Source organism: Furipterus horrens, unplaced genomic scaffold (genome assembly GCF_987537825.1).
Source record: "Furipterus horrens unplaced genomic scaffold, mFurHor1.1.pri manual_scaffold_7, whole genome shotgun sequence".
NCBI classification, from domain to species: domain Eukaryota; kingdom Metazoa; phylum Chordata; class Mammalia; order Chiroptera; family Furipteridae; genus Furipterus; species Furipterus horrens.
Genome location: NW_028327177.1, coordinates 65,925,132 through 65,940,385, shown reverse-complemented (window position 1 = coordinate 65,940,385; position 15,254 = coordinate 65,925,132). Strand labels below are relative to the sequence as shown.

The 15,254-nt window shown below is 42.6% G+C and overlaps 1 protein-coding gene across 1 annotated transcript in view; it reads left to right on the top strand.

Moving 5' to 3' along the window:
* Window positions 1-10,988: 10,988 nt before the first annotated feature.
* Window positions 10,989-15,254, top strand: part of ZNF704 (zinc finger protein 704) — a 186,020-nt gene continuing 181,754 nt past the window's right edge. Inside the window, exon 1 of the mRNA XM_090282903.1 lies at window positions 10,989-11,698. Within this exon, the coding sequence (XP_090139029.1) occupies window positions 11,267-11,698 (432 nt within the window). The 5' untranslated portion in view covers window positions 10,989-11,266. The remainder of the gene's footprint in view (window positions 11,699-15,254) is intronic.

Here is a 15,254-nt window from a genome sequence, read left to right as displayed (position 1 = left end):
GTGTGCGACCCATTTTCCATCTACTGAAACCTTTCCAGTCCTTTTCAGTTGGCGTGGCATGGTTGTATGAGCTATGTTAAATTGTTCTGCAAGTTTCCTAGAGGTAATGGTGGGGTTTTCTGTGACAACAGCTTCCAACACTTCGGAATCAAGTTTTTTTTTGGATGACCCTCTTTTGGCTCATTTTTAAAACTGAAATCCCCACTTTGGAAATGGGAAAACCACGTCCTGCAACATCTTTCAGTCACAGCATCGTCCCCATAAGCTCTCTGAATGGACTCTGCTGCTGTACCCGCATGGGCACCTTTATGAAACTGATAGACTAAAAGATTTCTAATGTGGTCTTTAGATGGGATTGTTACAGAGCCCCTGGGCTGCTCCAATTGAAAACAAACCCACGGGCTCTTTAGTTAGGGGTCCGATTACCTGCTGCCAAAATTACAACTCTGAACATTATATTTGAGTGAAAAGAAAAATTGTTTATTTAACAGTTACACATATCCTTGCCTCCCCTCTACCAAACCTAGCCAGTTTTAGGGAGGTCAGAAACACCGTTTCCCTACTTCCTAGGCACAGTTCAGCTTTACCAGCAGCTGCCAATCACTCAATCTGATTGGTGAGATCCTTTCTGTGCTGTGGTGTCTTCCAGCTCTCAATGCAGGACCACCTGGATTCTCAGCCTCCTTGCGAACTGTCTTCTTTCTGTAAATCGCGTGGATCTCCTCTCCTTCTCCAGAGCACCTCTGCAAACACCAGCGAGGGAGACAGCCCCAGAGCGTGCCCCCCGAGCGTGCCCCTGAGCGTGCCCCTGAGAGTGCCCCCCCAAAGTGTTCGCAGCTGCCTATATATCCCTGACTGTGTCCTCTGACGCAGTGGGTGTTGCCAATAGTTCTGACCATTGCCAGAACCCCATGTAGGCTCGGTGTGCTTTCCATACCATCACCTGGTTCAAGACTCCTCCCATCCACCTGAGGCTTTGGATGCATTAAAGCAATTTACGTAATGAAAGACACCAGCCATCAGCCTCAGGCATGTGGAGGCATTCTGAAAGCTGCTTCCTTCTCCCCATCCCCCAGCCACCAACTCCGGGGATTTTTGGACTCCCCTGTTTCTATAACAGGACGAGCATGGGTGCAAATATTGCGGATGATTATGAACAATTCTTCAATAATTTGAAAAACTAAGGTATAAATTAGTCACTGTGACATCAAAAAATTATAAGAAGAGGCACACATTTAATAAATACTATCTAAAACTTTCTTTTAAAAAAAAGTCGAACATTACTTTTGCACCAACCTATAGTACTGGAGGCATGGGGCATGAATGAGGAACTTTGGACATCTTGTCACCCTCAAACCTGAAAATAGCCTAACTGGAAGCCTGATGAAGGTAATAAATGAGAATTGTTAAATACAAGCAAATAAGTCAAAAAACATTAGTCTTTTAAAATTAGGTAGATAGATGACATTGTTAATATTTTGGATTTGCTGCAATGTTGGAGAGTATGATTTCTGTTTATTTAATTAGTCAGGCTCACCTAAAAGTGGATCTAGAAAGTAGAAAATAGCCTTTAAAAGGTCTGAGCCAACGCTGTCCAATATCATAGCCATGAGCTACACGTAGCTATTTAAACTCAATTAAAATGAAATACAATTACAAATTTAGTTCCCCATTTGCACTAGCCACATTCCAAGTGCTCCATCAGCTCCATGTGGCCATTGGCTGCTGTGATGGACAGCACAGGTACTGACAACTCCCATTGGCACAGAATGCTCAAACAGGTGAATGAAGTGTATGTTCACATTTGTATTAATTTTAAATACATTAGAGGGGGCTTAGGTTTAGTATTTTGAAAAAATGTTGCTCATTAGAGATATTACCAAAATGACTTAGAAATATATCTATTAGGATGAAATGATTAACCCAGGGTTATTAACTAAAATACACAGAGGAAGGAGGCATGTAATCAGTAACTAAAATAAATGAGAATCGAATCTGAAAACTGAATTTTAAGGGTTTATCCCAACAATAGCACATCCTCTACTATAAGGAAATTACTACCTTAGATAAGCACATAAACAAAATCATGGTGGATAAAATGAAGCCTTGATGCAGAAAAATAAAATAAAATAAAATTTAAGGAAACAAGAATTGAAGGAAAGTGATAAGGGATGAAGTCTAGCAGAGGTTATTAGTACAAGCATTAGGAAAACAGTAGTAAGGACTTATAAAGTCAGCAAAGAAAGGAAAAAAGAAACCCATAGGCAAATCCAAAGCTTTTGGGAAGAAACAGTTAAAGATGAACAACAAAACTAGGGAAGTACTTGCAAAAAAAAAAAAAAAAAGATATTAAGATTTTTAAGGTCTAGAGTTCACACAAGTGGAAAAGAAAACCCAGACTCTCATAGGCATGTGGGCAAAGGATAAGAATTCATAAAAAGGGAGATAAAACATAAAAACATGGGAAAAGACTTTTCTTCATTAATGATCAGAGAGGGAAAGATGGAAAGCATAAGACATAATCAATGCAAAGGAGAGAACAGGAGACCAGCCACTTTCCCATGGTTGTCAGAATGTAAATTGAGGCAACTATTTCCAAAAGCCCTCTATGAGAATGTACAGAGAAAATGTGTACACCTTTGACCACTGATTCCACTTCTGATGCTAAGCAAAGAAACCAAAAGGTGCCAAGGTTGACACCTCCATAGTTAACAAGCAGAACATCGGAAAGTCATGCCATCATGGCTTGACAGAATTTTCTCTAGTAAAAATTAGGCTGTGAAAAGTTTTTACTCTTTAACATAAACTGGGCAGCATTTGAATACATTCTTTTTCAGAGTCAAAAAATACAGAAAGTAGGAGCCTTCTTTTGCCTCTTATTCAATCCCATACATCCACCTCACCCCCAGAGGTCTTTCAGACACTTTCTCATCCATCTATCCATTTTCTTATTGGAAATCACACTACATGGAAATATAAAATATATTTTGCAGGGTTTTGTTTTGAACACAAATGAAATCATGTATAAGCATTACTTTATCACTTGTCCTTTTCACTTACAAATGTGAGCCCTTTCCCTGTGAGACCACAGCGAGGTTCCTTGCTCTTTTGAGGAGCAGCATAGTGGGTCGCATTGTCAGAGGCATCTTTTAAAATCATTCTCCCTTTGATGACTACTTACACTGTTTTTGATATTTTGCTGTTAAAAAAAGTGCTGCTTCAGATGCCCTGTCCATGTTCCTTCAAGCTCAGATTTCTCTAGGATGGAGAGCTGGAGGTGGAAATGCTGGCTGCATTTTGGAGTTAGAATTGGCACTGCAACAGAATACATGAGCACCTATTTCCCCACACTCTCAGTGATGCTGAATGTTATCAAAGCTTTAACATGTCTACCAGCCTCAAAGGTGAATATTATATCGAATTGTTTTAATAATACTGAATTGGTTGTATTATGCTATATGTTAATTATTGGTTTTATGATGAAAATGTCTTCTTCTTATCATCTTTCATCTATTTTTAAACTTTTTAATGGTACCTTTGTCATAAAGTTTAAAAAAGTCTTTTTTGGTCCAATTTATCAGCCTCTGATTTCATATGCTGTTTAAAATGGCTGTCATTCCCCAGAGATGATGAAAATATTCATGCACTTTTGCTTGTAGTATTTTCATGATTTATTCTTTGCTACTAGTCTAGTTCAAAATCCAAGTTATATTGCCAAGTGTGAAAGAAAGCTTATATTGTAAAAACCAGGTGTAAAAATAATACTTAAACATAATTTCATTTGTGTTAAAAAAATTTGTAACAAAAAAATGACACATAGGAAAGAAATTAAAATAAATATGCCAAAACAATAACAGTGGTTGTCTTTGAGTAGAGAGATTAGATATGATTTTCCTGAATTGCATTTTCAGATTTTAGATAGTATTGGTTATACTTATAACAAGTTTTATGTTCTTTTTCTGCCCAGTTCAGTATCCATTCTTTTTCCCTTTACCCATGGGGTTTGAAGGTAACCAATCACAGCACTCCACCCTTGGCCACTGATGTGGGCTCATGATGCAGACTGGGCCTGCCAGAGCCCTTCACTGGGATTTCCTTAACTGCTACAAGAAACAAAGGACAAACCTGCCCTGGTCACAGGGCTGACAGGTGTGTGGCCAGAGCTGCTTATAGACTGGCTATAGCTGACAGAGAATGAAATAAATCTCTCTCTCTCTCTCTCTCTCTCACACACACACACACACACAAAAGAGCAAATATGTGTTACCTAAAAAAGAAAGTACTGTAATTCTGATCATGTTTATATATACATACACAAACACATAAACAAATCTAAGTCTCTGGTAAGTATTGTAAAAACATGTACTTAAAGTACACTGTGTTGTTAAAGAGGGTTGAAGTTAATTGCAGGTGAAAGACACATTTATCCTGGTGGAGGTTTATGCTTGACTTACACAGGCTTTCAGCCTGACAGTTAGTTGTAAGAAACGAGTGATTCTCTTAACCTTAATCTATTTTTCATGCAGTGGGATGACAGTCATCATCTGGAGTCATTTTTAAGTTTTCCAGAGGTGTAAAAAGACTAACCTTATCCTAACATTTATAACCTGTTTAAAGGGCAAAATTTTATTTTTAGTTTGAAAATAATGTTATTTACTTATTTATTTATTTGCATGTTTTCTACTTTTTAATAATTGTTTTTCTATTACAGTTGTCCCACTTTTCCCCCCATGGCTTCCCCCCACCCCGCCACCCCTTCTCCCACGGTCAATCCCCATCCCATTGTCCATGTCCATGGATCATTTATACTAGTTCCTCGACTAGACCCTTCCCCTTCTTATCCCTCTTCTCTCCCTCCCTCCTCTCCCCTGGTCACTGTTAGTCTGCTCCTTGTTTACATACCTCTGGTTCAATTTTGCTCATTTGTTTGTGTTATTCATTAGTTTCCTGTATTAGGTGATATCATATGGTATTTGTCTTTCATTGCCTGGCTTATTTCGCTAAGCATAATTCTCTCTAGTTCCATCCATGTTATTGCAAATGGTAGGGGTTCCTTCTTTCTTTCTGCTGCACAGTACTCCATTGTGTAAACGTACCGCAGCTTTTTGATCCACTCATCTACAGATGGGCACTTAGGCTGTTTCCAGCACTTGGCTATTGTAAATAGTGCTGCTATGAACATAGGGGTGCATAGGTTCCTTTGGATTGGTGTTTCAGGATTCTTTGGATATAATCTTAGCAATGGAATTGCTGGGTAAAAAGGCACTTCCATTTTTAGTTTTCTGAGGAAATTCCATATTTTTTTCCATAGTGGCTGCACCAGTCTGCATTCCCACCAATAATGCACTAGGGTTCTCATTTCTTCACATCCTCGCCAGCACTTGTTGTTTGTTGATTTGTTGATGATGGCCATTCTGACTGGTGTAAAGTGGTATCTTATTGTGGTTTTTATTTGCATTTCCCTGATGGCTAGTGATGTTGAGCATTCTTTCATATGCCTATGGACCCTCTGTTTGTCCTCCTTGGAGAAGTGTCTGTTCAGGTTCTTTGCCCGTTTTTTAATTGGGTTGTCTGTCTTCTTGGTGTTGAGCCATATAAGTTCTTTATATATCTTGGAGATCAATCCCTTGCCTAAAGTATCATTGGCAAATATGTTTTCCCATATGGTTGGTTTCCTTTTCATCTTGCTGATGTTTTGTTTTGCTGAGCAGAAACTCTTTAGTTTGATGTAGTCCCATTTGTTTATTCTTTCCTTTATTTCCCTTGCCTTAGGAGATATACTGGTGAAAATACTGCTACATGTAATGTCTGAAATTTTTCTGCCTATGTTGTCCTCTAGGACATTTATGGTGTCATGGCTTACATTTAGGTCTTTGATCCATCTTGAGTGTATTCTGGTGTGTGGTGTAGGTTGGTGGTCTAGCTTCACTTTTTTACACGTCCCTGTCCAGTTCTCCCAGCACCATTTGTTGAAGAGGCTCTTTTCACTCCATTTAATGTTCCTTGCCCCTTTGTCAAATATTAGTTGACTGTGTAGACTGGGGTTTATTTCTTGGCTCTCTATTCTGTTCCATTGATCTAGATGTCTGTTCTTATGCCAGTACCAGATGGTTTTGATAACAGTGGCTTTATAGTATAGTTCGATATCAGGTATTGTGATTCCTCCTGCTGTGTTCTTTTTTCTCAGAATTGCTGTGGCTATTCGGGGTCTTTTTTGGTTCCATACAAATGTTCGAAGTATTTGTTCTAGGTTTGTGAAATATGTCATTGGTATTTTAATAGGGATTGCGTTGAATCTATAAATTGCTTTGGGTAGTATGGGCATTTTAATGATGTTGATTCTTCCCATCCACAAACATGGTATATGCTTCCATTTATTTGTATCTTCCTTAATTTCTTCCTTCAGTATTATGTAGTTTTCCGAGTACAGATCTTTTACCTCCTTGGTTAAGTTTATTCCTAGGTACTTTATTTTTCTTGATGCTATATTAAATGGGATTTCTTTTTCTAGTTTCTATCTCTGGTATTTTATTGTTGGTGTACAGAAATGCCTTCAATTTTTGAATATTGATTTTGTACCCTGTTATTTTGTCAAATTCACTTATTAGATTGAGTAGTTTTTTCATGGTGTCTATAGGGCTTTCTACGTACACTATTACGCCATCTGCAAATAGTGACTGTTTTACTTCCTCTTTTCCAATTTGGATGCCTTTTATTTCTTTTTCTTGTCTGATGGCTGTGGCTAGAACTTCCAAGACTATGTTGAATAGGAGTGGAGATAGTGGACATCCTTGTCTTGTTCCTGATCTCAGGGGAAATGCTTTCAGTTCTTGTCCATTGAGTATGATGTTGGCTTCAGGCTTCTCATATATAGCCTTAATGATGTTAAGGTATGCTCCCTCTATTCTCATTTTGCTGAGTGTTTTCATCATAAATGGGTGTTGTATTTTATCAAATGCTTTTTCAGCATCTATTGATATGATCATGTGGTTTTTGTGTTTCATTTTATGTGGTGTATTACATTTATTGTTTTGTGAATATTAAACCATCCTTGCATCCCTGGAATGAATCCCACTTGATCGTGGAGTATGATCTTTTTAATGTGTTGCTGGATCTGGTTCGTCAATATTTTGTTGAGGGTTTTAGCTTCTATGTTCATCAGTGATATTGGCCTGTAGTTTTCTTTCTTTGTTGTGTCTTGACCTGGTTTTGGAATTAGGGTAATACTGGCCTCATAGATAGAATTTGGGAGTCTTCCCTCTGGGATTTTTTGGAATAGTTTGAGAAGGATAGGAGTGAGTTCTTCCCTGAATGTTTTGTAAAATTCACCTGTGAAGCCATCCGGTCCAGGGCTTTTGTGTGCTGGGAGTTTTTTGATTACTGCTTCAATTTCACTAGTTGTTATTGGTTTATTCAGGCTTTCTGCTTCTTCTTGATTCAGCCTTGGAAGAATATATGTTTCGAGTAACTTGTCCATTTCATCTAGGTTGTAAAATTTCTTGTCATATCGTTGTTCACAGTAATTTCTTACAATCCTTTGTATTTCTGTGGTATTGGTTGTGATTTCTCCTGAAAATAATTTTTAAAAGGACTTGCCACTCTCCAAGAATCCAACTATTTAAGGTACTCAAGGAAATCAAAGAGCTATTGCTAGGTGGGGGGAGGGGCGGAGTTTGTTGTATTTCTGCCCTGGTTATGGTTGCATCTCATGATTTAGGGAGCGTGATTATTACTTTTCTGAATGTTGAATTAAAAAAATTGAACAAAAGGTCAAATTGAACTTGATTGTTTTGGTACCATTTTTCAGTACATATAAAAACAATGTTTGGGGTATGTTTGGGGCTCAACTCTCAAAGGTTTAAGAGTCATTTAAGATTAGGAGAAACCAAGCCAAGGCAGCCAATTTCTCTGTGGTGTGGAGAGGAACTTATACCAAAACCCATTCTCGGTCCTCAGCACCTCACAAACTGGTCAGCCAAAGCACACAGCTAGATAAAGGAGAAAACAGATCCCACCCACTAAGAAAAGGAGATGAAGTCCATTGCCACGGCCACTGCTATAAGTGTGCATTCAAATTTCACATTACATTCCCTGCTGTTCTTTTGTTCATTCTAATATATTTATTGATATTAAATATGTTAAAATAGAAATAAATATAGAATAATAAATGTATCATAAGTATAATTATTAAGTAGTTATAAGTTAAATATAATTATAATAAATAAATATAATAATAATAAACCAATTATATTAAAAAGGTCTTAAATATAGTATGTTTTTTAATATTAAACCCACAGCTCACTATAGCCTGTCCTCTGCTTTACTTTCTCTAGAGCACTTATCACATCTGTGGAATCTCACAGTTCGCTTATTTTCATTGGTTGTTGTCACCTCCCTTCCATAGTGAGTGTTATTTATTTTGTTCACTGCTGCACACAGTGCTCTGAATCAGGCTTGTCAGGGTGGAGTGTATCAGGAACCCCTATCATTAGATATTTCTTGATGCCTGGTGAACTAGGCCTTTTGATTTTACTTCCCATTGATGTCCTCTAATGTCATGAGATTGGCCTTAAATGGCCTGCATGTCCCTGCCTGTCTAGATTCTTCTCATTCCATAGTCCAGCTCAGCCAAACCTCTTCCATGACATTTGCCTTCATTTGTCCCAATACCAAGACCAGTCTTTCTCCTTCTCAGAAGGTAGTCTCTTGGGGCCTAGCGCGGCCAGGAAATGGGATATGCATGGGTTCTACTGAGGTAGCCTGAGAAAGAGAACAAGCTGATTTCAAAGTATTTACAGCAAATTTGAAAGAAAAAAAAATGGTGTAAATTCATGCTGCTTCCACTAAACCATAAATACCAACCATGGACTTACTTAATCTTGTTTTTCCTGTCAGTTTTCAGGAGAGCATGTACTTTCTTTCATCTATGGCAATTTCAGACACAAAAGCTTTATCCTTTGCCTGACCACAGCCCCTTAATAAAATGTAGTTGGGCTTTAAAAGCACATTTTTACTAGTTATTGACAGTTCTGAGCTTACTTATAAGAGAGTCAACTTGTTATTCTTTGAGACTATTCCAAGGTACTATTTTTGTATATTGCTATCAACACGTTGACTATAACAAGACTTTATACAGACCTCCCTGTACCAGGTACTCCTCTAAGCTGATTACACATATTGCACATATTTGTAGGACAATTTATTATCCTACAAAACAACTTTACTATTATATAGGGACTGCTATTATCCCTATTTAGCACATGAGGAAACTGAGGCAGAGAGAGGATGAGTAAGTACATATAGCTGGTAAGTTTCAGAGCCAGGATTGGGATCCAGGCACCCCCCTACTTGCCTCACATGTTCATCTTCCTTCACCACCAAGCCCTGGCCCTGATCTTTTATTCTTCTAGTCAGAGAAAGACCCGGATGCCTGTCTCTAAAATCATCTCCCAAACTGACCAAGGCAAGTTTCTAGCAATTGGGATGAAACCACTCAGTGGCTCTTTTCCATTCTTTGTAATCTTTGTAAACACTCAGGGATCTGATTAGTTCGAGTCTTGGCTGGCCCCTGCTGTTGTTACACACCCATCTCTTCAAATGCTTGACCTTCTCACTCTCTGAAGTCTTAAATGGAATATTTACAAATGAAGAGTTCGAGGGGTAAATGCCATGATCTGAAGACTCTGAGGAAGATGAATCCGGTGCTGGTATGTAGAAGGATAAGGGGAGGGTGTGTGGTTGAGGAAGTGGGTGGAGTGAGCTGGTTGGAAACTTCTACTTGGTAGCCATAAACACTGTAGGAGGTTTGGGAATGGAGGGAAAGGAGTGGATTCCAGAGGCAATCAGAGAGAACAGTGGGCAACTGCCTCTGGGGATACCAGACAGAAGGCAGTTAAAAATGATCCTGCTATTCTGGGCCTGAATGGTATAATGAGAGTGTCATTACCTGAAATAGGTCTATCAGGAAGCTCATTTGATCCAGGGAGAACATTTTAGAATCCTTGTCATCATCCCTGTTCAACATTTGGAAGACACCATAAGTGTGCATTTAATGAGCTCCTTCGAGCATCTCACAGGGTATGTGATGTTAGATCTCCAACAGTAATTACAGGGAAAGTGTGCTGGGGGCGAGGTCATCCTCCTAGAGGCAACTGCCAGAGTTACTAGGTGAGTTAGGTGACCCCCAGGCCTCACCTACAGAGGTGGAATTTGGCATGTGATGTGAATGTAAAGGACATGGCTTACCAAATAGCCTAATCCCATACAGTAATAAGTGACTTTTCTGTATAACACCGAAAAAGCCTCAGAAAATGGCAAACTGATTATGTACTTGGTTCCCAGACTTGATCTCACTTCATCCTATTTTTTTTTAAATAACAAATTCAAGCAGTCTTGAACAGGCCATTCTGTTTCTTTCTCCAAAGGCGCTGACATTAAGCAGAAATCCTGGCATGTGGCCGTTGTAACCGAGTACTCCAGGTAAGAATGCAGAAATAGAAGTTGAAAGTAAGGACTTCATGAGGGCCCAGACTGCCTGATAGGCAGGGTTAGAGAGGTGCGCTCAGAGACTGACAGGTGGGCAGGCAATGCCATGAACGTGTTTCAAGAAACCGGATGAGTCTTGTGACTCATCTTAGGGACTGACCCCCAGTCTCCGATGCGAGCGAGCACTTTTCCCCGATGGCAGAGAAGCTCAGGTGCGGTCGACACGCAGAGACCATTCAGATGAACTTGCAGGGGCAAATTTCTTCCTTCAGAGTCTGACTTTGACCGGCAGCCTGAATTGCAGAGAAGTGCGCGGTCCTCCATCCATCTGGAGTTTCAGGCTTCGGGTTGGGGGTGGCGGCCTGGGCCTCTCGGAAGCTCCGGATCTGGAGGCCGCGGGTCGGGGAGCAATCCAGTCCGGGTTTTGCCGGCTCGGGGGCCGAGAGCTGAGAGGCGGTCTGTGAGGCAAGCTGTGAGGCGGGCTGTGAGGCGGGCGGCCGGCGGCGCGGTGGAAGCCGTGCGGATAGCTCGCGCCCGGGAGGCCGCTGTAGGCCCGAGAGTCGCGGGCCCGGCCGCCGGCCGCATGGGGTGCAGCGCGGCCCGCGGCTCCAGGGCGGCGGCGGCGGCGGAGGTGGCAGCGCGCGGTTCGCTCACACCCGCCCCCTTCCCGCCGTAGCCGAGCCGTAGCACCGCAGCCCAGGCGGGCGCGCTTCTCAGCGACCGCGGGAGGAGCCGCAGTAGCGGGAGCGAGAGGAGGGGAGGGGACAGCTCGGCAGCAGGCATGCAGGCGCGCCGCCTGGCCAAACGCTCCAGCCTGGGCGGCCGCCGCGGGGACCTCGTGCTGCACCCGCCGGGCACGGCGCCCGAGAGCGGGAGGCCGCCACTGCCTCCACCGCCGCCCAGGAGCGCGGGGACCGGTCCCCCTCGGGCCTCCGGGGCCGCCGCGTCGCCCGTGCTGCTGCTGCTGCTGGGCGAGGAGGAAGAGGACGAGGAGGGCGCGAGCCGACGGCGGCGGAGTCTCGGGCGGGTGCCTGAGAAGCCCCGAGGGGGCGCGGAGGAGGACGAAGACGAGGACGAGGAGGACGACGAGGAGGGGGTCATCGAGGTGGTGGACGGCGACGACGACGACGACGACGAGGACAGCGAGGAGCGCTTCCTGCCTCTCGGCCCTGGCCTCGCGGTCCCTAGGGGCCCGGCCCGGAGTGTGTTGAAGGTGCGTGCGGGGCACGGGACTGGTAGATCGGGGAGGGCACAGGCCGGTGAGGGGACCGGCGGACGGAGAGTACCGCCCGTGAGGGGCCCGTGAGGGGTGTGTCAGGCATGCTGGCTTCTCCGGGGCCGGGTTCGCTCAGCTCAGCCCAGCCCAACTAGGACCCAGGCCCCTTTGAGGGTGGCCGCTGCCCCTTCCTCAAAGGCCGGGTCTCCTGCGAGTGCAAGGAAAAGCCACTTGTCCCTGTGCGGTCAGAACTTGAAGCTGGGACGAGGTAGACGCGGGTTTGAGCTGGGGGTGGGGTGGGTGTCGGGGGGGAGACAAGCGAGGCAGGAGGGCTGAGATATTGTTCCTGAGGAAGCAGGAATGTCCCCTTGTCCTGGGTTTGAGGGTTAGTCTGGCTCATTGCTACCAGCAGGCAGCTTGTCTTGTCCATCTCAGCCCCTCTCCATCCTAGGACAGTTGTGGCCCAGTTTCCATCGAAGGCACCGGGAGGGAACCAGTGAGCCCAGTGCAGGCACAGCAAAGCCCGTGGTTTCTGCGTGAATTTTGCTGGCAGCGTTGGCAGTCCCCGCTGCCCTCCCCCGTTGAAACTTGACATTGTTTAGTATTTTGGCTTTTTTTTCCCCCTCAGAATTGCAAATGAGTAAAAAAGGAGAAAATCGAGAAAATTTGTCATTGAAAATGAACATGAGTTTGTGCTGAGGATTCCAGCGAAGTCCCTGTGAACGGAAGCACCGAGATCGTTCGAGTTCTGTATCTTTAGTAGATAAGGAGTTTATTATTACAGAACTGACTGGCTGGACTTGCAGGCGTGCGATTGGACAAGGCAAACCCAAGCCGAGGTTCATGCACAGTGTGCGTTGCTAAGAAGTTTTGAGGGCAGCATGTGGTAAAGGAGGGAGGGAGTGCTTTTTCTCAACAGTAGCTCTTAAAGTCAACTACATAACTGCTTACTGGAGTTTTCAGAAGATTTTGGTATATTAGGAAGGAAAAAATACATAAACAAATGAGTTTAATAGATATTTATTTATTTATATTTTGCCGGAGCTTGCATAAAAATCACCTCCTCAAAGCATGAAATTGTAGTTCCAAAGACACTTTAAACAGCATTTAGAAGAGCCCCGGAGTAGGTATGGCCAGATTTCTTTCCTAGGCCACCCAGGAAGTATCTGCTCTGGGAATGAGAAGTTTTCAGCAAGTAGGCATTTGAGAAGATAGTTTTGACAGTTTCTTCTTGGACTCCAGACCATGATGATACTCATTACCATGGCCTGTTAAAAGTCCTGCACTGGATGGCTGTAGGACATAGCTGGGCTTGAGATTAAGTCATATAGTGTCAGTGACATTGAGGAATAGGAGTAATGAATCTTTGTCATTTTTGTCCAGAAATACTGAAAATATGCCTTTTGGTTTGAACAGTGCTTGAACAATTTGTGATAAAAAATTAATTATAACTTATGTTCTGTGATCCACACAAACCCAGTGTAGGGGGAGAAATCAAATCTATAAAAACAATAACTAACATGTGATAATTTATCAAAAAAAAAGATTTTTCACATTAACAAGTTTCTGTTACAGTTTTTCAAAATGGGTTTATTTTATAATGTTTTGGTTTGTCCACTCTTCAGAAATGTATATATTAAGTAGCTTGAGGTATAATTTGTCTAAGTTTTTACTGCTTTTTAGACATCTTGACATTGAATTTGAAGAGAGATTTTAGTGGAACGTAACAGGACATTTTATTATAAATGCATATAACAATGTTTACATCATATATATATACACACACACACACACACACACACACATATGCATTCATTTATTCAAATATTTATTAGCACCTACAATGTGCCAGGTGCTATTTTAAAACACAGAAGTAAGCACCTTCCATATACTCACATCTGCTGAGAGAAGTCATAGCAACAATCAAACCAGTGGATAAATAAACATGGGTACTTGAGATTGTGATACATGATGAGAGGGAAATGGTGGTAACTCAGAGTCTAGGAGGAAGAGGAGAATGCTATTATGGGGAAGACCTCCCTGAGGAGGACATGTTTGATCTGAGATCCAAGCCATGCAGTTTGAAAGGAAGATCTTTCCAGAAAGAAGGAATAGCAATTACAAAAAGCTTGATGTGGGAAGGAGGAAAAGGTGAGTGTGGCTAGAACTTGGTAGGTTGGAGATATGCCAAGGAGGCAGGTTGGGGCCAGCAATGTAGAGCCTGGTGGGCCTTTTGAAAGTAGAATGCAAAGACTTTGGAGAGTTTTAAGCAGCAAAGGCATACAAGATGACTTGTGTTTTAAAAAGGCCTTGCCATGTGGAGTATAGTGGACAACAGGGAGAAGCAAGAAGCCAGTTAGGTGCTGTAGTCCAAGAGAGAGGTGAAAGCAGTGTTCTCTAGATTAACAGGAGAGAGTTAGAGAGGAATGGACAGAGTCAGAATCTATTGTGACAATCAACCTGCAAGAACCTGCTGATGTGAGGGAGTGGGAGGAGAAAAGAGAATCCACAGTGAAGCCCCCATGTGAAGGTCGGTTAGATGTACCATTTGCTGCAGTTGGAAAAACTCGGAGAACAACAGATTTGGGGGAGGGAAAAGAGTCATGTTTTGGACGTGTTACATATGAAATAACAGTTAGACATCCAAGCAGAAGCTGCAATTAGGCATGGCTGTAGGATGTGGAGCAGAGGGGAGAGGTCAGAGCTGGAGAGAAACATTTGGGAGTCACCAGCATGTTGAGGTCATTGAAGCTGAGACTAGAGAGGGAATGAGGTAGGCCAAGACAGGAGAGCTGGGGTCATACCCTGCAGCTTAGCACTGCTCAGGTAGCAGGTTTGGGTGTAGGAGGAGAGAAGGCAGCAACCATGAATGATGGAAAACTGAGAAATATGAAGGCCAGTTAGCCAAGAGAAGAAATAGTTCTGAAAATGGGGCACACTAAATGGTACTGAATACTACTGGAATATTGAATAAGATAAGGATAGAGGCATGTTCATTCAGATTTGATAATGTGGCACTTGTTGGTGTCCTTGACAAAAGAATGTGAAGTCAGTGTTGTGATTACTGTTGGCTGAGTGGTGAATGGAGATGAGGACACAGTAAGACGTATGGAAAACTCTTTTACACGTTTCGCTGGAAAGGAGAGCAGAGAGTAGTGGAACATCTGGAGGGCATGTGGTCTTGAATTTTTTTTTTTTTTTTTTTTTTTTTTGACAGAATACACTATCCTCTAGTGCATGATGGGACTGTCTGGTAGAGGGCAAGCATATTTGTTTTCTATCGCAGTGTAACAAAGTACCACAAACTTTTTAACTTACAACAGTCATTACTTAACAACAGATGTATACAGGTTAGGAGTCCAGGCTTGGTGTCCCTGGGTCTGTGTTAAGTCACACAGGCTGCAGTCCAGGTGTTCGGTGGACTCTATTCTCATCAGGAGGCTGGACTGAGGAGAAGCTGCCTTCTGAGCTCATCCAGGTTGTCAGCAGAATTCAGTCCCATTCATCTGTAGGTCTGAGGGTCCCAGCCTCTTGCTGGCAGTCACCTTTGGCT